Source organism: Equus asinus, chromosome 3 (assembly GCF_041296235.1).
Source record: "Equus asinus isolate D_3611 breed Donkey chromosome 3, EquAss-T2T_v2, whole genome shotgun sequence".
Lineage (NCBI taxonomy): Eukaryota > Metazoa > Chordata > Mammalia > Perissodactyla > Equidae > Equus > Equus asinus.
The window spans coordinates 156,119,507-156,146,245 of NC_091792.1; the positions used below are offsets into that span (position 1 = coordinate 156,119,507).

The following is a 26,739-nucleotide window of genomic DNA, read 5'->3' on the forward strand; positions in this document are numbered from 1 at the left end:
AGCCACTTACCAGCTGAGGGACCTCGGTAAAAGACTGGGCTTCCCCATGGCATAACGGGGATCACCCTCGTAGGCTGTTGGTCAGGGTTAAAGAGTAAGAAATATAAAATGCACGGCATAGAGTCTGGTATTTGGTTGGTTCTAAATAATCACAGTTTCTTATTTCTTTGCTTTTTTCTCCCCCAGGAGTCTGGCTGCAGGATAGAGTCAGCGCTCACAGCTCACCTTTTCTGACTGGGAACACAATCTCAAAGGCGCTTTCTGTCCTAACAGTGTCATGTTAATCACCACGGATGAACTGCCAGAAGTGGCAACAACAAAAACTGGCAGCGTGTTCCAAAGTCACAAAAGAAAGAAAAATGTCCCTTTGAACCAATTATGCAGTTAATGAAGCTGACGCTCATGTGTTAATGTCCCCAGTGGCCAGGCGAAGAACAAAATAAATATTAAGATTGCATCATTTACATAAGGATTGACCCACTGGTGAGATTCTCGTCACCTCCTATGGCATTTTTATTTACTTAGATAACAATGAAGTACACGTGTTTTTCCACTCCCCAGAAAACTCCCTGATGCATCCAGCAGACAGAGGCATTCTGAGTCCCACATGCTGGGCCGGGATTCCTAAACCTCCTTACTGCTTCAATGAATTGGCAAAGTCAGCAGGATTCGAACACTGCTTTCCTAGGCAACGTTCATTTTTTCAGGTCACAAAAACGTCATCTTGTCACTACACTTTGAAGATGAATGTGTTAGCTCAGGCCAGTTTTACAGTACACGCAAACTGTATGAGTAGTAACTTTCCCATAAATGAGTGACTTTGCTCAGAAGTTTAGAACGATGTCCAGCACACAGGAAGCACCTAGTGAACATAAGCCATTAAAATGACTAACAGGCTTGCCCACCGCAACATCTTTCTAAAAGCTGCACAGCTTAAATTATCTTAGAACTGATTACTACTTTGATTAGCTACTGATGACAAAAAAGAGAGAGAGGATGCCATCTGTGTCTTTTTCCTTATTTATTTCATATAAAAATTAATCAAATCCTCACCAAATGGCAAACAAGGTGTCAGAAGAAAATTAGGATAGAATTTGATACACGAGGCAGTCAATGTTCTCCCGAATGTGAAAGGACTCATTAATATGGAGGATAATAAATTCAGAAGGAAAACGAAATGGCCGTGGCCATTTTTTCCAATATCAATCTAGCGTCTTCAGAGTAGCCGGTGTAAGCATAACAGACCCACAGAAAGCGATTCAGTATTAGTGAAACTGAAATTTTCCTCGGAGGAGCCAATTTCCATGGACACATAATAGTGCAGCGAGATCCATGCCGGGGCCCTAAATCATATTTATATACTGTCAATTTGAGGGACCGGGGAACGGAAATTTAGAGGGAAATACCTCCTGAGTGTCCTCACTCTCCAGATTGTAACGGGAGTTTAAATCAGAGTGAATGTGAGTGAAATATCAATAGAAGTTGTGATAAACCATACGTTTTTAGTTTGCTATAAACTCAAACAGATTGTAAGCTACAAGGGGTCAGAAGTCTGCATCTTTCCTCTTGGATGTTTTTCCTCTTAAAGATCTCTTTGTTCACAAGTCGGATGGGGCCCCCTCCTGGCCCTGAACTACTGCTTGGCAGGAGTACAGATGCAGACAGAGGCTCCTTAACTCCTTCCCTCCTGAGGTTTCCATATCACTCCCCACTCCCCACCCCACCCACTGGCCAGAGCCCAGGACAACAGTCAGCTCTGGAACAGACCAAAAAGAGAAGTGAGGGCTCCTCTCCCCACTTCAAACCCTCCCTCAACTTTCTTCCCAGCTCCCTCTTAGGCACACGCTAATGACCTTTCCCAGAAGGTGGCATTTCCTTACGTTGGAGACCTTGGGCTTGCAGTCACACCTACTTAGTTGTTTCTCAATCTCAGCTTCACACCTTAAGAACTGGGTGACTCAGACAAGATATTTAACATCTCCCCTAGTTTCCCTGTTGGTTAATGAGATTATCATCACTCGCTATGTCAAATAAAGGTCATTGAGAGGATTAATAGCAGTGTCTCTTATGTCCAGGCTTTGCTTTAATACCTTTATGTATATCAAGACATTTAATCCTCATAACAATCTCATAAAGGTAGAGATTAACCCCTTTTGTACAGGAGGAGAAACTGAGGCACAGAAAAATTAAACTACCTTGTTGAAAGTCGCATAGCTAAAGGGGCAGAGCTGGGATTTAAAGTCATGACATGTGGCTCCAGAGTCCTTGCTCTACCCTCTGTTCTACTGCCTCGCAATGACAGGCACAAAGCACTTAGCCAGTGCCTGGCACAAAACAGGTGCCAGAAAATGTTACTGCACATTGTCGTTGCTGTGTTGTGTCTGCCATGGTCTTCCTTGATAGCATTCTTCATGGCAAAGAAAAGAAGATGCAAAGGAAACATAAACATATAGATAGATGGATATATAGGTAGATGGGTGGATGGATGGATGGGTGGATGGGTGGGTGGATGGATGGGTGGGTGGATGGATGGATGGGTGGGTGGGTGGGCGGGCGGATGGACGGATGGATGGGTGGACGGGTGGATGGATGGATGGATGTATGCGTGGGTGGATGGAGGGGTGGGGAGGTGGGTGGATGGATGGGTGGATGGATGGGTGGATGGGTGGGTGGATGGGTGGATGGATAGATAGACGGATGCATAGATAGATGGACGGACAGATGTATGGATGGATGGATGGGTGGACAAATGGATTATAGATAGACAGATAAATTATTTTTGAAATTCTTCTTGGGAAAGACAGACTTTGCTGTATGTGAAGATTAGATGAGTGTCATATGAAAGAGACTATACAATGGAGCATTTACACACAGGTTTAGAAATGACATAAACCTTAGATGTCAGCTAAGTTATCTTTCCAACTAATACTGAGATTTCCTCAATATTTCCCCTACCACAGAGTCCCCACGCTTTTGCTTTGCACATGCATGGTGATGGGGAGCTAAGTGCTTCTCCACGCAGGCTGTTCCACTATGGGGAGTGCAGAAGGTTAGAAAGGTCTTCTTCATAATTGGCTAAAATCCACCTCCCTAGAATTTACATCATTGCCCCGGATTCCACCATCTCCTTCACAGCACCTTAGAGATATCCGGCAACTGTGATCCTGTGCACACGACACATCTGCAGTCCAGGCTCCCTCCAGTCTTGGGCAGATGACAGGGAGCCTTGCAGGCCGTGGTGAGGATTGGGCTTTAGGGCATCCAGCAACAAGCGCCCCAGTGAGGATCACTGAAAAGACTCCCCGGCTGGTGTTTGGAGAATGGACGGAGGCTCAGGGATGGACGCGAGCTTAGCGCAGGAGGCTAGTGAAGACACGGCGATGGCTGGGAGCCCAGGGCTGGCCGTAAGATGGAAAGAACCGGGAGAGCTCTCGGAGGGCAAGGTGAGAGGCCCCGAGGAGACGATGTGTCAGGATGACACCACAGCTCACCGGGCGGTTTGCGCTGTTTTCTCACAGAGAACTATAAATGTGGATTTCTGGCTAAAAATAAAGGAGGGCCTTTTAAGGAATACAAGCTGCCCAACACCAAGATGGGCAACTGCATTTGTTTCCTGGAGCTGCTGTAACAACGTTTCTCAAACCGGGTGGTTCAAGACAACTATAGTGTATTGTGTCACAGATCTAGAAGCCAGAAATCCAAAAATCAAGGTGCTGATAGAGTTGGTTCCTTCTGAGGACCATGAGGGAGAATCCATTCCATGCCTCTCCCCCGGCTTCTGGGGTTGTGGGCAATCCTCGGCGTTCCTTGGCTGGTAGAAGCATCACCCTGATCTCCGCCTTTATCTTCACGTCACGTTCTCCCCTGTGTCTCTGTGTCCTAATTTCTCACTTCTCATAAGGACTCCAGTCGTATTGTTTAAGGCCCACTCAAACGACCTCATCTTAGCTTGATTACATATGCAAAGATGCTATTTCCAAATAGGGTCACATTCGCTGGTACTGGGGGTTGGGACGTCAACATATCTTTTGGGGGGACACAATTCAACCCAAAACAGCAACCTCCCATGGATGGAAGTCCCTCACTGTCAACGAGATACCCAAGTTGGGTTGGCCATCTTAGGCATACTAGAGAGAATATTTCTGCTCCGGCCAACAATTTAGACCATTTGACCTCTAAGATCCTTTGTAGGATCAATACTCTAAGATTCTGTTTTCCCAGGGAAGTGGAAGTCACTATACACTTAAGATCAGCTATCAACTGACCAGCAATTTGTGGAAATGGTTTTCATCCCGCATTTGTCCTTTCCCCGAGTTAACAAGGATGTACTATTACATAACCAAAAAAAGTTTATTTTTCCACTCATTGATGCATACAAATAAAATGTGCCCTTCATGGCTTGTTTACCCTTCACCACACATTCCGACATCTCATGACAGCCACCTCCAAGGTGTGTCATCCTGGAACCCTGAGGGAATGTCTGTCCCCTCATGGGGCCAGCACTACCCTTTCTGGGGGTGAAGACCTTCTTCTGGGCTTTTCACTGTCTCTCTCGCTCAGAGTTAAAGATTTCTCACTTTTGTCCTTCTCGCTTTATGTGCACTGGACACAACCACAGTAATAATCCCATTCTTGTTCACTCATTCGCCACATTTACCGAGCACTCAGGGTCACTTTTCTATTTGTCAGGACTGGTGCTGGTTACAGGGCAGACGCTGTGCTAAGGACGGGTGGTGGAGCTTCATGGTGCCCAGCACGGTGGGTAACCACATATTTGTCCATGTGGTTCTCTGAGGAATGCCTGTCTCTCCCTCTAGACTATGAGCTCCAGGAGGCCAAGACCCTGCCTCTTGGGCTCACAGTTGCATTTCCAGCCCCTTGGCCCCGACTGTGGACTGAACAAGTACATGACATGCTTGGGCAGAGCAAAGAACAAGGAGCCAGGAGTCACCGAGTAACTGCGTCCATTTCTGCAAAATCCATGAAGCTGCACCTGGAAAGAAACCATGAGGTTCAACGGGCAGAACAGAGCCACGAACTAAAATGACTGGAAACAGGTGAATCTCTTCCTATGAGCCAGGCACCCCGTGCTCAGTCCGGGCACATGTGAGCTCACGAAGCCCTCACCTCCCGTGCAGTGGGCGCCATCACCATCCCGGTGTTCACACGAGGACACTGAGGCCCAAGGAGGTTACAGACTGGGCTCAAGGTCATCAAATGATTGAGTGTTGGAGCCAGGAGTCAGGGACTCACACTGCAACCCACGCGCTTCAGCGCCAAGTCCAGGCCACGCCCTCCGCTTACCAGACGAGGAAACACAACGAGCTCTTCAACACGCAAGAAGACGCCCAACCTCACACATTAGCAGAAAAGAGCAGAATTAAAGCTCCAGGGAGGGGCCGTGGTTTCCTAGCAGACTGACCCAGATAGAAACATCAGCAGACCCTCCTATTAGGGTATGTGACAGAGAAACTCATATGCTGCGGGTGGGAAATCCGTCTGGCCTCCACGGTGGGAAATCCAACAACATCTATTTTTTTAAAAAATACATATTAACGCAGCCATTCCCTTTAAAGAATGCATGCTACTGATAACCTTGCACACGTGCATAAAGATGTCTGTGCCTGGCTGTGCACTGCAGCACTGACCGAGGGGGAACCGATCAGAAACAACTACATAGCCCTCACTGGGGGCTGGTTAACAACCCTCTGATCACTGGGGCCATGGAGCATGGTGCTTAAGGCGTGGGCTCCGGGCACTCATTCTCTCACGTGCCTTGTTACTTTGGGCAAGTGACCTAAATTCTCTGTTCTTTAGTTTCATCATCTGTGAACAGCACTTAGCTCAGAGGCTGCTTTGAGGAGTAAATAGGTTAATTAATGTACATAAAACAATCAGATCGGGGTCTCATTCATATGAAATTCTCAAAAAATTCAGTAATCATTACTGTTATTGGGATAGTATGCAACTACTTAAAAAACCAAAGTAGGGGCCAGCCCCGTGGCCGAGTGGTTAAAGTTCCACAGGCTCGGATCCTGGGCACAGACCTACTCCACTCACCAGCCATGCTGTGGAGGCACCCCACATACAAAATAGAGGAAGAATGGCACAGATGTTAGCTTAGGGCTAATCTTCCTCAAGTAAAAAAAAAAAAAAAAAAGAGGAAGATTGGCAATGGATGTTAACTCAGGGAAAATCTTCCCCACCAAAAAAAAAAAGCAAGGTAGTTCTGTAGGTATGGATACTGAACAATTTCCAAGATTGTTACAGAGTGGGTAAAAGGGGAGCAGAGCAGTGTGCAAAGCACGCTATTATTTTGCGTTTTAATAAAGGAGTACACGTGTGAATGTGCACAGAGCCACAGACAATCTCCGGAGGATACAGGACATGGGGCATGTGCCTTTGGGAATCGACTGGAGTGCAGGGATGAGAAACAGCTGATGATTCTCCCAGCTTGTGCTGTCTCATTGGGCTATATTTATTTGTGTGTGAGTTGTTTTCCCCTGTAGACGGTGGGCATCCTGGGGGTCCTTGCTTTTCTTGGCTCCCTCTCCAGCACCTCGCCTAGCAGACACTAGGGGCTCAGCAGGAGCTCAGTAAACACTTGCTGAAAGAAGGTGTCTGTTAAACACAGAACTCCTCCAAGAAACCCTCACCTTGCTGGGAAGATGACAGTGAGGGTTGCCATGGAAACAAGGCAGGCGTCACCGCTGCTCTGCTCTGCAGCAGTCCCCGTTACGTCCCCCATAAAAATCCTGCTCTGGCTTGTCAGGCACCAGCGGGAGCCCACCATCTTGCAGGAACCCCAGCAGCAAGGCACAGGTGTGAGGACAGACCTGCCTTCCACCTGAGCTGGATGCTGTACCCAGAATGCCTGTGTCCGCCGCCTGGTGCTCTAGGTGAACTCCGACTCCACCCTTCCAGACACCCAGGAACGGCCTAGACAGCAGTTATCTGTATGGGGTATTGGGGTGAGGGGGGAACTGAGGGTCTAGGAGCACCCTCTTTCAGAGACTAAGGCCTCTTCCCCACCCCCTCCCCTGGGTCCAGCCTCCTGAAGTCTCTTCGGCGGCCTCTGCACCTCCCTGCTGAGCACTGTGGGGGAGAGGCCTCACCCAGGCAGGCTGGGACCGCCAGCCTCAGATGCGCTCTCCACCTGCCTGGGAATTCTTTGGGCTTTCTCTAGGGAGCCACTTCCCCACTCTGGCAGGACGAGTCCATCCTTTCCTACAGCCCTACTCTCCTCTCCCCGATGTCCTCACCTTGTGCTTCATTGAGAAGCTGCAGACAGGTGTGTGCCATGTTCGCTCCTCCCCCGGCCACACCTGTGTGCACCTAAGTATATTCTGGGCCCTCCTTCCCAGTGTGACGGGTGACGGCCCCTCTCCAGTGCTTCCATCTCCTCCCACCTTCTCTTTTCTGCACTGTCCCTCTCCTCTGGCTCCATCAGTCTCCCCTTCTCTCAAGGGGACCGTCCCCCTCAGAACGCTAAGGTGCTCGGGCATCACTCACAAACATTCCCTCTCATGGCCCCATGTTCTCCGGAAGCTGCTGCTCCATTTCTCTGCTCCCCTTCACAGCAAAGCACCTTGAAAGGCTTGCCCATATGTATTGTCACCATTCAACAGTCACCCTGCTCTGGCTTTCTGCCCCTGCCTCTCCCCCAAACCTGCTCTGCTCATCAATGATATCCAGTAGCGAAAGACAAGACACCTCTTTGTCCTCACTCGATTGAACTGGAGGCAAGATTAGACACGGCTGGTCAGCCCCTTCCTGGGGGACACCCTTTCTCTTGGCTTTTCCGACCTCCTCATTCTCCTGAGTTCCTCTTACCTTTCTAACTTCTAAATGCTGGAATCCTTCGGGTGTTGTCCTGGTTCCCTTCCCTCTCTGTCCTCTCTCCATAGGTTCCTTCATCAATCCGCATCTTCATTTAACCATCTCCAGCCCAGAACCCTCATCTGAGAACAGACCTACACATTGACTGCCGACTCGACATCTCCATCCGGGTGTCTCCAGGGCATCTTTAAGCTGTCATGTCCAAAAATAACTCTCGATCTTTTCCTCCAAACTCAATCCTCCCGTCTTCCCTCATCTTAGGAAATAGCACTGCATCCACCCAGTGGCTCAGCCTGAAACTTAGGCATCGCCCTTGACGGCTCTTTGCCCTCAAACTCCACTCCCGATCCATCAGCTGGTCCTGATGATTATTCCCCATTCATTCCCGATTCCACTAGTACTTATGGAGCCTGTAGGATGGACGTCAGACAGACCTACATCCTGGAGGGTCCTCCTGGGAAACTGGCCTTTGCTCTGTCCTGAGTGAGGGGCAATTGCGCAGCCCTACTGGATGATGGGAGGCAGTGGAACGGCTCTGTGCCTACAGCTGAGAGGGCTTCTGGCTCCCGGCAGAATGCCACTCTGCAAAGTTGTCCCAGCTGCAGCTGGACGTCCCCAGGGGAACCCTGGGCAATCTGTGAGGCCACATCATATCTGGAACAGGCTGTGCTGTCTTCTGGTTTGAGTAAGGTCGCATCTTTCTGTAACCTTTGCTATCAGATTAACTGCATAGCCTCTAATTTTATCTGCTGGCCACTCTGCATCAAGAACATCACCCCATAGCACCTACTGTGTGCCAGGCACTGTTTGAGGCATGAGGGAGAGATCAGTGAACGGGACAGAAAGTCCCGGCCCTCGTGAACTTACTGCCTAGACGGGGAAGACAGAGGACAACATTACAAAACAGACAGACAGACAAATAAGGTGGCTCCCGACTCCCTGTGTGATATGAAACAAATCAGAGTTTTGGGGTAAAGAATGGCAGCGGTGGTGCTCCAGGTGAGGCCTCGCGCTGGCTGCGTGTGACCCTCCAGTCCACCTGCCCCGTGCTCCTGCCAGCCTGGCCTCGTCCTCTTTTTGACAGTCGATGCCTTGTCCCCTGAGTTCTGCACACGCTGCCCCCCATGGAGGGCTCGTCACTTAGGTCTGAGGTTAACAGGCCCTCCTTAGACGGCCCCCCCGAGCCCCTAAAGCGGGTGGGCCCCCCCACTATTCCTTCACAGAGCGCCTCATTCCTGCACAGCCACCGGGCGGAATTGTGCAGTTATCGGTGTCGGCATTTGCATGTTGCAGGTGGAAGTTCCACGACGACAAAAGCCTAGATGGAGAATTTGCCAGCATCCAGCCAGGGACTGGTGCGGACCGGACCCTCAGCAGGGGTCTGCCGAAATAACCAGTCAACTAATTAATTTTTAAAAATTATTGCACACATGCATGAACAAACAAGCCCATATGAGAATGAATAAACGAAGAACCTGGGCGAGTGGCTTAATGTCCCTGGGCTTCCGGGTTTCAGAGATGAGGCACAGAATCACTTCTCTCCAGAGCCTTTGTGAGGAATGAAAAGGACGGTGGTGGTAAAAATGTAACATACAGCTGGCACCTAAAACCAACTCAATACACGTATTTGAAAGCCTCAATTCAGCAAATACTCATTGAACACCCACTTCGAACGAAACGTAATTCTGAGACAGTTTAGAAGGCGATGTTGGCAGCACGAAAAGACAGCGATAAGCTTTCCTCGAATAACAGGAAGTAAACACAGGCCTGAGCTTTCTTTTCTTCCTTTTTCTTTGCCTCACTGGAAAAACCCAAGCTCAATCTTTTTAAAAGCTGTTCTGTCAAAAGAACAGTGGATTTGAAAGCATTCAGGCCTCGGCCCAAAGCCATTATCACTGTGTGACCTTAGGCAAAACCAATAAACCTTTCTGAAGTCAGCTTCCTTGTCCAAAAAGTGAGAGTTGCTGTGAGAAATAAACAAGGTCATGGTTGTGAGGCTCTCCACGGTGGTCAGGACCAGAGCAAAGCCGGAGCTAAAACACCATGGGCACTCCAGGCTTCTAGAAGCTTCTGGGACCAGCCTGTCCTGCCCAGTTCCTCCTTCCCCCCATCCCAGCATGCCTGCAGCTGACCCACCTTCATTATGAGAACAGGCAAGGAGCCTGATAGAAATCAAAGGAAATCTTCCTTCCTTGAATCCTCTCTGCAGCCTATGAATAAATCAGGTAAGAGATAAACAACCAAGCAAACCAAGAAATGCTCTTCGTCAAAAATAAATCAGCAAGATAGAGCAGAGTTATCACTCCGAGGGTTCTGAGAAATGAGGTGGCAATCAAGTCACCTAATGGCGTATTTAGAATCCCAGCTAAACCTCATGTAAGAATCACAAATGGGATAAATGATTTGCTAGAGAAAAAGGCTATTTTTAGTGTGGAGACTATCACAGATTGCCAAGCATACAGGTCCCTCACACTCTGACTGACATTTTCTTTCCGGGAGCGCCTAAGCCTGACTCTAAGTCAAGATGGAAAGATTAAAAGTAATTGACAATGCTATGATTAAAAAAAAGAAAATCCAGGTCCCTAAAATGAGCGTCCAACCACGGTGCCTGAAACAGAAATGGCATCCCATAAATATTGAATGTTGGGACGTGGAGGGAGGGTGGAAAGCTGGGAGAGGGGAGGGCAGGAATAAATTTACCTCTCAAGCCAAACCTCTCAGCTCATGCTTAATAATCAACGTTAAACACTCCTCAGGCAAAATAAGATCGGCTCCCAAGGAGAAATAGATATAAAATCCAGAGCCACCAGGTGATTTACAAGAATGAAAGCTTGGGAAATCTCAACATCCCTATTGCATTTAAGCACCAGGGCCAGCAAACTGCAACGGCTACTAACAATGCCATATGACGTAGGGATAAAGGGAGACTGGGTTTCTTATACTCCATCAGTTTTTGAAACAAAAACAAAAACAGGAGGATCGATCGATACTTTCCTATTTGAAAGTACTAATCACTCTGGTCAGCAGGTTACAGAGCGCTATCTACATACAAATTAAATACCTGGGTGCTGAGCATACAAACCAAATCATTGCACTCTACTTTTCATGTTCATGTTTTGGAAGAAAATGAACTTTTAGCTAGGAAACACTGCGATAATCACCCGCTCAGACCACTTCACATAAAAAGAGACATTTATGAATCTCTACCGGTAACTACCCCCTTCCTGCCCACTGCTCACCCACTCCTTCCTCTTGGACGGTGGCAAATTTTAATTTGTCATCCTTGGCATTCTGATCAGGGAATGAAGTTAAAATGAAGGATCACATCCGAAAGGCTGCACAAAGCCCAACCAGCCAAGCCGTGCAACCTGGCACCCAGAAATGGATTATAAGGCCGACTCCCAGCGGGTGAAAGGCCAGCCCTGCGCTCACGGAGCTGAAGGCCTCACGCTGCAGGCAGGCGCTCGGCTGGAAGGGGCACCCTTTCAAGCAGGACGAAGGCCTCTCTCCCCATAGAACACCCACTCAGCTCACAAAGAGCAACGAGCAGGCCACTGGAGGTCTTCTCTGAGGCCAGTGCGCAGTCACTGGAAGGAGGAAGAGGTCCTCTGTCCCTCGTTCCATCTTGGGTCCATCTCTATCCACCACCCGACCCCATTTCCAGCTTTCAGGGAGACGGGATCACACAGCCGCTCCATTGTGCTTTCAGGCTCTCCCATTTTCAGCTGCTGTCTGCAACGTTCCAGAGAAAGACTCAAGGAAGTGCCGATGATCTTGAACGCTTCTCGTAGTTATCTGCTAATCTCCCTTTAAATCAGACCCCGGTCCTGGAGCAACGCCGTAGGAGGACTCTTTACCACCACGTCTCCCTCACGTCATTAAACTTTACAGTATCCCAAGGTGGGAGCTTATGGTGTTCCCAGCCGAGAGATGAGGACACTGAGGCTCAGAGAATATGTGTAAAATGTGTCCAAGACTGAATTAAAAACTGAGAAAGCTCAAGTCTTGTCCTGTCACTTAGCAGATGTATGACTAGGGATAAACCTCTTTACCCAGCTGAGCACCAGATTCTTCAGCTATCAAGTGCTGAAGATAAGATGCCCCACCAAGGAGCATTGGCATGGGGACCAAACTAAACAGGGTGTGTGAAAGAGACTGCACACTTCTAAATGCTGCACAAATACGAGGTATTACACAAAATATATGGTATTATAGCTTATCAGCATCGTGATGACTCCAAATCCACAGAAATTACTCCCCAGTGGGCAGTGAGCAAATGAAGCTGTGCATCTCGAATCTAGAATCAGAAAAAGTGTGCTGAAAATGGAATCTAGTTTGAGGGGTTCTCACACGGCCTCCGTACTAACAATCATCAGTATATAAGAAAGCAAGGAAATTAAAAATAAAAATCTGATATAACCATGTAAGAACTCAATCTGCTTAGATGGTGTATTTGGCACAAATGGATCTTCCAAAGACCTTTGCCCCAGACCCAGCATCAAACTGCTCTTGTGAAGGTGGACCCCTCTCGTTTCTCCTCTCTCTGGACATTTCTGCAGCCTCTGGATCTACTGAGCAGCTGGAACAGTCGGATGCTCCCTCCTCTCCTACTTAAAAACACAAGCTAACAAAAAAACCCAGAACCCTGTGGAGTCATCCCAGATTTCTCCCGCCCCTTCAATGTCCAAACCACGCCCTGCTGCGCATACATACGCAGTCACCTAACGATCATTACCAAGTTCTGTAGGCTCTTCCTGAATAACCGCCCCCAGCCTGCTGGTCCTGCCTGGGTCTCACACCAACACCTCCTACAACAGTCTCCCACGCTTTCTCCTCTAAGTCGTTCTCCATTTGCCTCAAGTAGCCTTTTAAAACACAAATCTGCCCATATTAAAAACCATTCCCAGGGTCTCCAGTGCCCGCTGTGGAGCCTGACATCCAGAAGCCTCGGTGACTCAGCCCCTCCTCCCCAGCCTAGGCCTTTGCTTAAGTAACGTAACCAAGGCCACTTGGTGGCACAGCCCACATTTGAACTCGGATCTAAACCCAGGGACCACGGCCTTGACCGACGCTCTCAGCAGCCCTACTCTCCATGCTGTTGTGAGCCTTGTCTGTTTCCATGTCTCCCTCCCGCACGGCGGCCTCTGATGCCAGGGACTGTGTCTGATTCATCCCCTACAGTGTGGTTTACGCTGAGATTCCTTCAGGAGTCTGTTCCCACTGAGGATGCTCTAGGTGATTTGGACAAGTTGTCCCACTGAAAACAATTAGAAAATCGGGGCAGAAAGAAAATCAGTTTGAAGATTATCTGAGAGCTAACGAGGCAGTGAATAAATAAGAGGTCAAGATCCAGCAGAACAAGGAAGCTCCGAGAGGGCAATCCCACGTTGGAGGCCACCCTGTTCCTAAAGGCATCTGCTGATCCGAGAAGGGGGCCCAGACGCTGACAAGCTCTGCAGGATTTTCAACAGACCTGTAGAACCGGGGAGGTGGAAACTCGAGGCCAGAGACTCCGAGGAGGGGTTACCCTGGAAACATCCTGTGGCCTTTCCGTTCATACAAATGCCTTACGAGTAAAGGGACACAGGTTTCCCCCGCTATCTGAAAGTTCACTTTACACCACTTCACTTTTTCAGACCTACGTTAGTGCCTGCTTTCAGTAACCAAGAGAAATCCGAAGAGGATTTTTGCTTTTACAAAAAAAGGTGGAGAGTGAAAATAGTGCTTAGCGTGTGTTTTGCAGCCAGCCATTATAGAGACTATGCCCCAAGCACACTGTCCTATTTCAAGCCTTCCACAGCAGCCACGACAGATGACAGACCTTGACCTTCGACGTGGAGACAGGCAGACATGGAAGAAGGTGTAGACATCAGAGACCCGCCTGCCCGGATGGATTCAGACATGATGAGATGTTAACAGAGGACTCCTCCTCTCTCCTACAGCCCCGTCTCCTGTACCTCCCACCGCCCCAACCTCTGACGACTCAGCCTAACACATCACCACCACCACCACCTCTCAGCCTCCCAGGGAGCCCACCGCCTTCCCGACCCTGGGAAGTGAAACTACACCGTACAGACATCATTTCTACTTTACAGAGGCTGTGTATTTATCATTCATATCACATTATTTCTGGTTTTACTACATGTTAGTGTTATTTTAGGTTCTATGTGTTATTTGGTATGATTTGGTTATTTTCTGGGTCTGGGAAGGCTCAAAAAATTTTCCCATATAAATGAATGGCAATTGTTTCTTTGTCTTATGCCATTTCAGCTTACAAAAGGTTTCAAGGAAATGCCCTACTATCAGATAGTGAGGGAGATCCATACCAGGAGCAGACGAGCCCTTGAAGGAAACGAAGCCCCACTCTGAGTGATCTCAGTCTCTGAGTGAATGGAGGGCATCCATAATCACACCTCCAGCTGCCTGGAAGGAGACACCATCATCCTAGTCCTCAAACTGTCCTCCCAATTTTCTACACTATGTCTGGCACACAATCAAAACTACCTGGGCAGACGAGGAGCCAAGAAAATACGATCACAAACCAAGAGGAACAACACACAACAAGTACAAAATGGGGCAAAGATAACGGAGTTTTGAGAGAGAGACTTTAAAATAATTATGCTTAAGTTGTCTGAGGAAATAAGAGATAATTGAGAATTTTGGCAGACAAGTGGAAACTGAAAAAAGGAAACATACAAAGAAGTCAGCTGTAAATATTTGCTGAAAGGAAAGAGGGAAAGGCCAAGTTGATGAGCTTTCCAGAGTGATGGGCAACTAGCAGACAGTGGACCACATGCCCCACCAGGAGACACTGTGGGCCATGCAGCTTCCTGATTAAGAGCATGGACCCTGGAGCCAGACTGCCTGGCTTTGACACCTGGCCCACCTACTAGTGTGTGCCCCGGGGCCAGCTCCTCACCTCTCTCAGGTCCTCATCAGCGAGATGGTGAAAACAGCAATACCTGCCTCACAGGCTTGTTAAAGCTTTTTGAACCATCTGGCTCTATGTTCTATTATACATAGGAGGGACATTATCGGTATTTATTAAACAAATAAAAAGAACTGTATTCAGTTCAGCAAATGAACATGGCCTGGTCTGGCCTCTCTCTCCAGCTGCCGCGGCCTCTATTTCACTATACGCAATACCCCATCCACTCGTCAACCACACCGAGCTATTTACGCTTCACCAGACGTACTTCGCTCATTTCCTACCCTCACATCCACCCTTTCTTCTCTCTGCCTGAAAAGCCTTTCCTCCCTTAATCCACTTGGAAAGCTTCTACCCACACTTCAAGAATTAGCTAAAAGATCAGGTCCCCCGGAAAGCATCTCCATGACCCTCCGAGAGGTAATTACATCCCTTCTGGGCTCGGCGAGCCCTGATCCTCATTTCAGCATGGCACACATCAAACTCCTATGGTCACTTCTGGTTACGTGCTGGTCTTCCCCACTAGATCAGACTGCCTCACAGCACCAACTGTGTCTTATTCATCTCTTTTCCCAAATACCAAGCATAGTGTTCAGTGCACAGCAGTTGTTTGATTATGACAACTGACAAAGAAATGACTGACTGAATGAATAAGTGAATGAAATATACTCAATGTTTGTTCTCAGGCCGCTGCAGTTACAACATTCACTCCATCTGCGGAAGTATAAAGGAACTTAGAATTCTTACTCCTCTAAGGCTTGAAGCATGCTCCCGGGGTCCTCTGAAGACAGAATGTCTACCATTTGGTCATTTAGAGCAAGATCCTCATTCACGCCATCAGCTGAGATGAACTGGGAGTGTTCCAACCTGCTCTCGTGATGCTGAACCTTCAGGAGAATTTCAGAAACAACAATGAGTGGGCCTTCTTGTGAATGCCACGTGCTGGAAAAGTCACGAAGGAAGGCAGGGGTCTGTAGTCAGAAAACCTGGCTGGCTCCACTACCTATGAGCAGGGTAAACTCAGGTAAGACACTGCACTTCCCTGAGCCTCCATTTTCTTATCAAAGAAATGAGATCATAATTCTCACAGCCCTGCACAGGGCTGTTGTGTGGATAAAATGAAGCAATGGATGGAAAGGCCTTTATAACCTATAAAGACATAATAAAAATATTTCACCATCATTTCCACCATCATCATCATCACCATCACCACCATCATCACCATCACCATCATCATCATCATCACCACCAACATCACCATCATAACCATCATCATCATCACCATCACCACCATCATCATCATCACACCAACATCACCATCATAACCATTGTCATCACCATCATCACCATCACCATCATCATTATCCCATATCACCATCATCACCATATAGAGGAAAATCATAGTTGGCAGATGGACCTTAACATCATGGATCTGGCTGGTTTCTAATCAGAATATAGAATTATAAGATAGAAGTGACAGCAGACATAATTAAGTCCAAGCCTCTGACTGGATAGATGATATATCTGTTTTGTCCCTAATATCATTAATTCTGCAGAAATGGAAATGCGTGCTAACACCTAAGAACTCCTATAGCACTAAAGTTAAGAATTCCTGTCCTGTGCCTTGTGTGTGTTATATCAGGAAACCAGCACAATTATATGTGTTGTTGCCCCCACTTTACACATAAGGCATCTGCAGCTCAGAGAGGTGAAAGAACATCATTCAAGTTCACGCAGCTCATAAAGAGCCAGGTTGGCGTCTGATCCCCGGAAGATCTAACCCAAAGGCTGTCTTCCGTCTTAGCGTACAATATCTCATTAGTCACCACCACAGTGGAAAAATAAAGAAAAACGTGAAAAAAGTTCTTTCTGTGATGCAAGAAAAAAAAAATACTGCAAAGTGTCTTCAGATCTTAAATCAAATTCACAATTTGCTGTCCTCTCGCAGTTGTAACAATCAGCCTTTCATCTCCAGGACACGAATCCCGCTCCTTCATCACAGCAGCGGGGGCAGTTCTGCTCTGTGATTGATAACAGCCTTGGGAGAGGAAGCAGGATGTCTGATTAGATGGCCATCTTTCTTCTCCTCACTGCTGCCTGCCAAGGAGACTGTGGGCTGACCTCACTTTGAGATGATAATCCTCTGCTCTAGGGAGTAGACACAAAATGAACCAGGGGACAGCACTTCCAGTCTCCAGAGACAGGGGCCCCCAAGCTCGGCCGCTTGAAGCAAGTCGTTTAACAGACATATGCTCCTGGCAAGTAGTTGTGCGTCTCGGTGACACTGAGACACAGCGGTTCCAGGTTTCTACGGCCCTGCAGGAACAACCTGCCAAGGACGGTGACTCCCAGCTGCGCCTTCCAGTAGCGGTTTCACAGAGCTCATCCTGCCCTATGGACTGCCGCCCTGCTGTCCTTCCTCGGCCTGTCCATCCACTGACCGGCCGAAGGCTCGTTCACTCCTTCATGCATTTACTGAGTACCTTCTGGGCAATGAGGGGTGCAGCAGACACCACCCCTTCTCTGCCCATGTCCCCTCGCGTCGCCACCTCGGTCAGTCCCACTAGACCAAGATCCACCAGCTAACACCTACACTTCTTTCCCTGGAGCCCATGACAGGGAAATACCGTCACCCTTTGTCCTGGCCCCCTGGCCCCTTGCCCTGGATCAACGACCAATGGGATTTGGTGGGTAAATATCCCCAGGTGGGATGACTGAGGCTAGCTCTACACTCTCCCCAGAGTCCCTGAGCGGGAGGAAGCTCCAGGTGCCTCAGCGGTACCTTGACTGGCTGCCTTCCCTTCCTGCCTCACTTCTGCCCCCCTCATGCCCTGGGATCACTTCCCATATAAACTACTTGCATTTGGATCCTGGTCTCTGGATGTGCTTCTGTGGGAATCCAGACCAAGGGAGGAAAACAGAGATTGCGGAGTTCACAGACGGGCCTAACAGAGTAGGATAAGTGTTGGACGGGGTCTACAGAAGCCAGAGTGGGAACTGAGAGAGGGCCCCTATCCCAGCCAGCAAGTGGCCAGTGTGACTTCCAGGGAGAGACAAGGCCTGAGCCGAATCTTAAAGGACAGGTCAGAACTGTGCTCTTGGAGAGCAGAGAGAGGACTGAGGCAGCGTCCGGTGTGAGTGTGGACAGCTCAGCACTCTCAGGGAATGCCACATCCCTGGGAAGAGTGGGATGCTGAGGTGTGAAGAGGAAAGAGGCAGGAGAGGTGGGCACAGGCCGGACCAAAGGGCTTTACAAGCCATGCATAGGAGTCTGCACATCCCCCTGAGCATAAAGTGAGTCTCCAAAGACTTTTCAGCAGGAGTGTCGACAGGACCTGAATTAGGGTGTGACATGAATACAAAGCTGACCACACAGACGGGAGCCCAGTTATGCAGCCAGACTGCAGGGGTTCCCGACTCTGGCCATTTGTTAGAGGCATCCAGGGAGCTTTTAAAAAACGACTAATGATGGGGACATGTGTGGGACCACCCAGTGAGTCTCTGCAGGTGTGCCTGGACGCGAGCATCCCTCCATAGCTCCCCAGTGGATTCTGACACTGATCCAGGGTTGAGACCCATCAAACTGGAGGATAAACCTCAACCTCGCCACCCAAACTGCCCTCCGGGAAGAAGATGCGCAGAGACTCACCTGACGTCTGCTGAGCCTGCTTCCCCTCAAACACTCACACCGAACCAGGAAGAAAAGCGCCACCCAGGTCAGCACGAGGGAGCCAATGAAGGCGGTGAAGAACCCGGCCGCATGCAGACCGTGGTCTGGTAGAACCTACGTGGATAAGAGAGAGAGGGATTTGTCCACGGTCACACTTCCCATCTTTCAAGTCAACACAGAGTTGTAGCAGAACAAGCATGGAGTTAGGGAGACCACCTGGGTTTGGACCCAGCTCTGCCACCTACTGGCTGGTTGCCTGAGACCATCACTGGACCTCTCTGAGCCCAAGTTTCCCAAAGTGTGGCTTCTACACAGCGCATTCATAAGTGTTAAATGAGACAAGCACTTTAAGGAGCTGAGTGTGGTGGCCTGCACATAGTAGGACCATCCAGCCCCAAGCCTGGCAATCACAGGCACTCAAGAATGTTAAATTCCCCAAATCCAATACATAATGACCCTAAGACAGCACTAGGGATCACAAAAGATCCTAAGCAGGGGCAGCATTTCACAGAGGCCAGAGGAAGATCCCGGAGTGGCCACCCCTCGGCGCTGTCTGCTCTCCCTGCCTGGGAACTCACCCCACTGGAGGCACAGCTCCTCTGGACTTCAGGATCCCGCTGAAGGATGCACACGGTGCGGGGCATCACACAGCAGAGCAGGCCGGCTGCTAGGCAATCGAATGACCCGACTGGTGGGCCTTAGCACTCGTGTGGGCTTAACACGCCCAGTCTACTTCTCTCTCCCGCAAGCCCTCCTCCCAGCTCCAGCCAGTGACATCCCAGGACTAATGGGAATCCCCTGATAGGCCAGGAGCGGCTGGCACCCACTAACAACTGTGAGAAGCAGTAAGTTCTAGACATTCTGCATTCCGTCCTTCCCTCCACCATTTCTTCAGGATCTGAAGAGTGACGCCGACAGCAGCAGCACTGACATCTTACGAGCCCTGAGAATGGGCCAGGCTTCGGGCCAAGGCTGTGCTCTTGCACTCGCACGGGCATCCAAGCCACCCGGAGGGCTGTGGAAACGGGTCACTGGGCCCCACCCTCGGAGCTTCTGGTTCACAAGACCCGGGACGGGGCCTGAGAAGCGGCATTTCTAACAAGTCCCGGGGGCAAGGGGGACGCTGCTATGTTGCCTGTCCCACAGCCACAGTTTGAGAACCCCTGGGCTAAGGGTTTCACAAGGATTAACTCTTTGAATTCTGCCAAAGACTCTGAGCAAAATAAAGAGCTCTGGACGCGGAATCCTATAGGCCTGGACTGACATGCTGGCCCTGTGAAAACAGCCGTGCTTCCTTGGGCAAGCGACTGGACCTCTGGGAACCTCAGTTCTCTCATCTGTAAAGTGGGGATAAAATACCTCACAGCACGAAGACTAAATAACATACGGATACAGAGGAGCTTGGAGCAAAGCGTGGCCCATCTATTTAATCGGCCCACATTTACTGAGCAGCTACTATGTACCAGGCTAGAAGCTAGACCCTAAGCAGACAGGAATTCTTTCTCTCCTCATGTGGCTACACTCTTCGTGTGGGCGCTGACTGGGTCTGACCCAGAGGAGGGTCTGTCACAGCACAGTGGGTGAGGCCCATCTGGACTCAGAGCACCTGGGTGTGGCCCCCGTCTCTGCCACTTATTGGCCATGTGGCATTGGGCAAATCACGTCATGTCTCTTTGCCTCTGCTCCTTGCCTTGTAAAACAGAGACAGGAGCCCTCCAAGGGTGGTACCGAGGACTGAACAAGAAACACGAATGAAGTTGGTAAAGGAGCGCCCAGCCCCAACGCTCGCTCACTAAACACGAGAGGTTCCTGGCCCGCTTCCTCGGAGGGCCGCGTAAACCAGGGCGACCGCTTTGGTGCATAATGGAGATGCCATGTGGTGGTCGCTAACCGGTCATTTTATCAGAAGGTGACCTCAGAAACAAGCCTGGACCGCGAGAGCCCCAGATTTTGTTACTACTGCCATCCGTTGAAGTGCTTTCACCAAAATGTCTATACTCAAAGATGAAAGGAAAGAAACACTTGTGTCCAAAACAAGAGGCTTTGAAATATTCAATCCTTTAAGTCAGTGCTTTCACACCTACGATTCCCTCCTCAGGAAATAACTCAGAAATATGCATAAAGGTTTATATACAAGGTTGGTTTGATCCAGAAATACGTACAAAGATTTATTTATATATAACGCCGTTTTACAGAGCATTATATAAAATGACACAAATGTGTGTGTATCCTAAATGCTCCACGATATAGAAAATGTCAAATATTTTAAGCTTCTATAAATCATTCTCTCCATATAATGGTCAATCGTGCAGCCATTTTATTAGTTTTAAAAAGCAGAGTGATGCATGCATGCAAGGGAAAAAAAGTTCTTAACAGAAACCCAGGGTTTAAAAACAGGCAAATTTCCTGTTACCTTCCCCTACCCACTTGTAATCTCGTCTCCCAGAGGCAACGATCTCAGATACTGGTTTAGTTTGTATAATCTAATTAACTAGAATGGTTATTTAAATACTCTAAAAATTATGCATCTATCTTTATCCCCTGATTTGTCAATATTACACATTTTTTACTGAATTCCTGCTATGACAGATGTGGATTTAGGTCATAAATTTTTACCCTACAAATCTGAAGGATTTGTTACCTACCAATATCCCCCTACACACACTTCCTCCCAATTTTAATGGTTATATTTAGTTTTTCAATTAGCTATCTTTCTAACTTTAAACTAAAAAAATTAAACCTCATTTTTTGTGGCACTAAATTTAGAGAATATTTCATGTTTTCTTACCAAGAAAGATGGCAAAATTAGTGCCCATATTTACCTCTACCTTCTCTTCTCCACTTATGCCTTCCAGAACGTTCTACGTTTATAACATATACATTTTGTCCTGCAACCACAATTAAGTCTGAGGCTGTTCGTAGGTTAATTCTAAAAACTAAAACTAAAAGATTTTAAAAGCTAATATCATTATTATGATTAGGCAAATATTATTCACTGTCAAATAAAGTAAAGGAATATAACCTATGTTACTATTCCTGCTCCTCAAAGCAGTATATTTCTAATGCAGTCCCTTTCCTAATATTTTATCAATTATTCAAAATCACGCCTCAACTTTAGTTTGCTTCAATTTGGACCAACACTTGCCTGTGTAACTTTTTGTTTTTCCTGGGGTTTCTCATTGCCTTTCTTTTTTCTTCCTGGTATATACCCATTTCCTTAATAACAGCTGTGAGAAAGAGTCAATTTTTTTTTCCCTAAAGTCATCACTTCTGGAGTTCTTTGACACTCTCATCTCATCTCGAGAGGTTACTTTCTAGGCTTGATAGACTGCTGTCATTTGAAGTTCTCACTTTACTCCTTTCTGTATTGTTACAACATTATTGATTAAAGCAAAACTGTATTTCTTGGACCCCATTTCTTCCTTTTTTCTCGTATATTTTTTCAGTTTGATGGAGTATGCTCCATATTCATTTGTTCTCAAGTAAATTTGTTTAGAAAAGATTTTTATTTCTCACGTCTTCAAACGTTGTCACTTTGCCCTCACGTGATCGATAACTTGACCGGGTCTATCATTCAACGTCCAACATCATTCTCCCTCAGAACACTGGAGGTACCACTCCACTGTCGTCAGGCGTAGTGTGCCCGATGACCTCTTTGAAGGGTCTCTTTTTGCTTTCTAGGACCTTTACATTTTCCAGTGGAGTTTTGAATTTTAATCATTTAAAAGAAGATTTTGAGCGATTTTTTAAAAATTGTGGTAAAACATACAGAACATAAAATTTACCATTTTAAACATTTTTAAGTATACAGCTCAGTTGTGTTAAGCACAACCACAATGTTGTGCAAACATCGCCACCATCCATTTCCAGAACTTTTCCATCTTGCAAAACTGAAACTCTGTCCCCATTAAACATCAACTCCCCCTTCCATCCTCCCCCAGCCCCTGGCGCCCACCATTCCACTGTCCGTCTCTATGAATTTGATTACCCTTAGGGACGTCATATTAGTAGAATCATACAGTATTTGTCTTTTTGTGACTGGCTTAGTTCACCTAGCACAATACCCTCAAGGATCATCTATGTTGTAGCATGTGTCTGAATTTCCTTTCTTTTCAAGGCTGAATAATATTCCATTGTACGGATGGAGCACATTTTGTTTATCCACTTATCCATCAATGGACACTTGAGTTGCTCCCACCTTTTGGCCATTGTAAAAATGTTGCTATAAACATGGGTAGACTGATATTTTTTTGAGACCCTGATTTCAATTCTTTGGGGTCTATACCCCAAAAGGGGAACTACTGGATCATATGGTAATTTTATGTTTAATTTTTTGAGGAACAGCCATACCGTTTTCCATAATGGCTGCACCATTTCCATTCCCATCAACAGTGCACAAGGGTTCCAATTCTTCCACATCCTTGCCAACACCCATTATTACATTTTTTTGATAGTAGTCATCCTAATAGGTGTGAGGTGGTATCTCATTGTGGTTTTGATTTGCATTTCCCTAATGATAGTGACGTTGAGCATCTTTTCATGTGTTTACTGGCCATTTGTACATCTTATTTGGAGAAATGTCTGTTCAAGGCCTTTGCCGATTTTTAATTTGACTGTTTAGTTGTTTATTGTTGTTGAGCTGTAGGATGTTATGGACCAAATGTCTGTGTCCTTCCCTAAATCCATCTGTTGAAATCCTAACCCCTACTGCGATGGTATTGGGAGGTGAGGCCTGTGGGAGGTAATTGGTGCTCTTGCAAAGAGATGAAGGGATCAGAGCTCTTCCCGTTCTCCGCCATGAGGATACAATGAGAACACGGCCATCTACAAACCAGGAAGTGGGTCCTCATTGGACACCAGATCTGCTGGCACTTTGCTCTTGGAGTTCCCAGACTAAAGAACTGTGAAAAATATACGTTTGTTGTTTAAACCACCCAGTCCATGGTAATTTGTTACAGCAGCCCAAACTAAGACATAGGATTTCTTTATATGGCATAGATATTAACCTTTTATGAGATGAGCGACTTACAAATATTTCCTCCCATGCCACGTGTTGCCCTTTCACTCTGTTGATTGTGTCCTTTAATGCACAGAAATTTTTAATTTTGATGTAGTCCAATTTATCTATTTTTTTCTTTCATTGCCTGTGGTTTTGGTGTCATATCCAAGAAATCACTGCCAAATTCAATGCCATGAAGCTTTCTCCCAGGTTTTCTTGTAAGAGTTTTATAGTTTTAGGTCTTACATTTAAGTCTGATCTTTTATGAGTTAATTTTTGTATATGGCATAAGGTAAGAGTCTAATTTTATTCTTTTGCAAGTGGATTTCCAGTTTCTCCAACATCATTTGTTGAAATGACTGTCCTTTCCCCATTGAATGGTCTTGGCACTCTTATTGAAAATCATTTGACTATACAGCCACGCGCTGCATAAGGATGTTTCGGTCCATGACATACCACATGTACGGCAATGGTCCCATAAGACTAGTACCATACAGCCTAGGTGTGTAGTAGGCTACACCATCTAGGTTTGTGCAAGTACACTCTGTGATGTTTGCACAACGACAAAATCCCCTAATGACGCATTTATCAGAACATATCCCCGTCATTAAGCAACGCATGACTGTACATCTGAAGGTTTTATTTCCAGGCTCTCTGTTCTGTTCCGCTGGTCTATATGTCTGTCTTATGCCAGTACTACAGTTTTGATGACTGTAGCTTCATAGAAAGTTTGGAAATCAAGAAGTGTGGGGCTTCCAACTTTTTGTTCTTTTTCAAGGTTATTTTGGCTATTTGGGTTCCCTTGAGGTTCTGTATGAATGTTAAGATGTGCTTTTCTATTTTTACAAAAAATGCCATTGGGACTTTCACAGAGAACACACTGACTCTGCAGACCATAATAATATGAAGCCTTCCGGTCCGCGCACACGGCACGCCTTCCCAGGTACTTGTGTCTTTAATTTCTCTCAGCAGCACTTTGTAGTTCTCAGTCGACAAGGCTTTCGCCTTTTGGTTAAGTTTATTCCGAAGTATTTTATTCTCTTGGATACTGCAGTAAATGAAATTGTTTTCTTAATTTTCTTTTTTTTTCTTAATTTTATTTTTGGATTATTCCTTGTTAGTATACAGAAATGCAACTGACTTCTGTGTGTAGAAATTTTAATAATATAAAATAATGCTTATATCTTAAAGTAATGTTTTTAAAGAAGATCTAAAACTGTATACACAGTAAAATCTCATTTTGGTTAAAATGAAAATAATATATATGCACACATCTACATATGTAACCTATAAAGAAAATCCCCCGGGATTATGTTAAGTGTGATTACTTGATGAGGTTTTTTCTTTATGTGTCTGTGTTTTCTAAGATCTCTACAATGGACATGTATTATTTATAAAATCAGGAGACAAAAAAATGATAACACTAAACATTTTTTTAAAGGCAAGTTAAAGTTAAAGGAGATGCACCATTCCTGTCCGCCTTCAAGGAAGGACCTGGCACCCCACCTGCCATGGGCAGTGCGGTCAGCAGCAAGCCTCCAGCTTCAGTCTAGATCAGCTGCAGATGGCCACCTTGCCCGAGGTCACAGCCTTCCCAGGACAGCCTACACGTGGTGAGAGAGCATGGCAGGGGCATAACGGCCAGTTATTGCAACCGACAAGGGACCCGCAGACAAGCAACACTTGCTGCAGAGCTCCCTGCCAGGCGTGGCCTTCTCAGCCTGCATCACTGCTCAGCTTCTGCCTCTGCCCGATCCTGCTTCTGCCTCCTCCCCTTCACAGGTGATCGCGATCGTGGGGGAGAGGGACCCACAGCCACCCCCAGGTGTGATGATGCACTAGGAGGACCCACAAGGCTCAGCAAAGAGTCATCCTCACAGCTGTGGTTTCTTGCAGCAAAAGGACACAGGGCAGAATCAGCAGAGGGTCAGGCACGTGGGGCGAAGTCCAGAGGAACCAGGCGTGAGCTTCTAGAGTCTTCTCCCAGAGAAGCCGCATGGGACACGCTCCACTCCTCCAGCAAGCGTGACAACGCCTGTGAAATGCTGCCCACCAGCACAGTTCATTAGAGACTCGGGGCCCAGGGTTTCCATTCAGGGCTGGTCACTTAGTCACCCTGTGTACCAAAATTTCAAACTTCCAGAAGGAGGGCAGGCGTTCAACATAAAATATATATGAGTTCGGGGAACGGTGGGAATCCCCTTGAAATCCAAATTCCCAGACGCCAGCCAGGGGCTAACCTCGCCAGCCCGTCCTTCTGAGGACAGCTGTCTCAGGCCGGGTATGTGAACTCTCTTCTGGATGCTGGTAAACATCTTATACTCCAAACTGAGTCTCAGTGTCTGCTTCCAGAGCAGCCAACCCATGACAACAAGTTTAATTCACAATGGCTGCGGATCAGAGGACCATGGGATGGGGTATTCAGGAGCTGGAAAACAACCAACCTATTCCTCATTCCTGTGGTCACAATGCAGGTGTGGTCAGGGCTGAATTTTTCTGACAGGCCAACAAGCCCAACTTGACCTCTCGGACAGCCAAAGCCAAGTTAGGTGAGAGACAGGAGCTTTGGCCCAGGCGTTGACTGAAGCCTGAATCAAAACATGATGCCACATCTGACTCGCCTTTGATGAATCAGCCTCTATGAGGCTACTACGAGAGACGGTCAAAGAACCAATGCTGTTTCCAGACTCGAACTTCCTCCTGATACCAAATCTTACATTTTGATTAGCATCAAAATGAAATGCAAGCTCTCCACGTGTGCTGGAAACAGCTCTCTATGCCCTGATTTGTGTACCTACCGGATAAGAAAAAAAAAATCCATAAACTGAATAAATATGAATAGCATTGCACAGATGTTACATTAAAATATTGATGGAAAGGAGACAAAAAATCTGTGTCTAAAGGGAACAAAAGAGTGAGAAATCAGCGATCTGTTTTCTGGGTTGCTCTTTCACAGAAAGCAAACACTTTTCTCACAGCTTTAGGAAGAAGAACGGGGAGGTAAAGAGAATTAATGATATTTGATTATCGACAACATGCCAGCACCCAGGCTAGATGGCTGTAGTGGGCTGCTGACCTCCAAAACATATGCTGAAGTCCCAACCCTCAGTCCCTGTGAATGTGACCACATTTAGGAATAAGGTCTTTGCAGACGTAATCAAGTTAAGATGAGGTCATACTGGATTGCGGGGGGAGGGTGTCCTAAATCCAACGGCTGTGTCTTTATAAGGACAGGGAGATGTGGCGACAGACCCACACAGAGAAGGCCATGTGACCATGGAGGCAGAGTGCAGTGACACAGCT

The 26,739-nt window shown here is 47.2% G+C and overlaps 1 protein-coding gene across 2 annotated transcripts in view; it reads right to left on the minus strand.

The window, feature by feature from the left end:
- The window catches only part of EVC2 (EvC ciliary complex subunit 2), a 130,983-nt gene that overhangs the window by 69,207 nt on the left and 35,037 nt on the right, over window positions 1-26,739 (minus strand). For both annotated transcript variants that reach the window (XM_014843272.3, XM_070506255.1), the window contains 2 exons: window positions 18,417-18,551; window positions 15,515-15,654 (listed from right to left, as the gene is read on the minus strand). In XM_014843272.3, coding sequence (XP_014698758.3) covers window positions 15,515-15,654; window positions 18,417-18,551 — 275 coding nt within the window. The remainder of the gene's footprint in view (window positions 1-15,514; window positions 15,655-18,416; window positions 18,552-26,739) is intronic.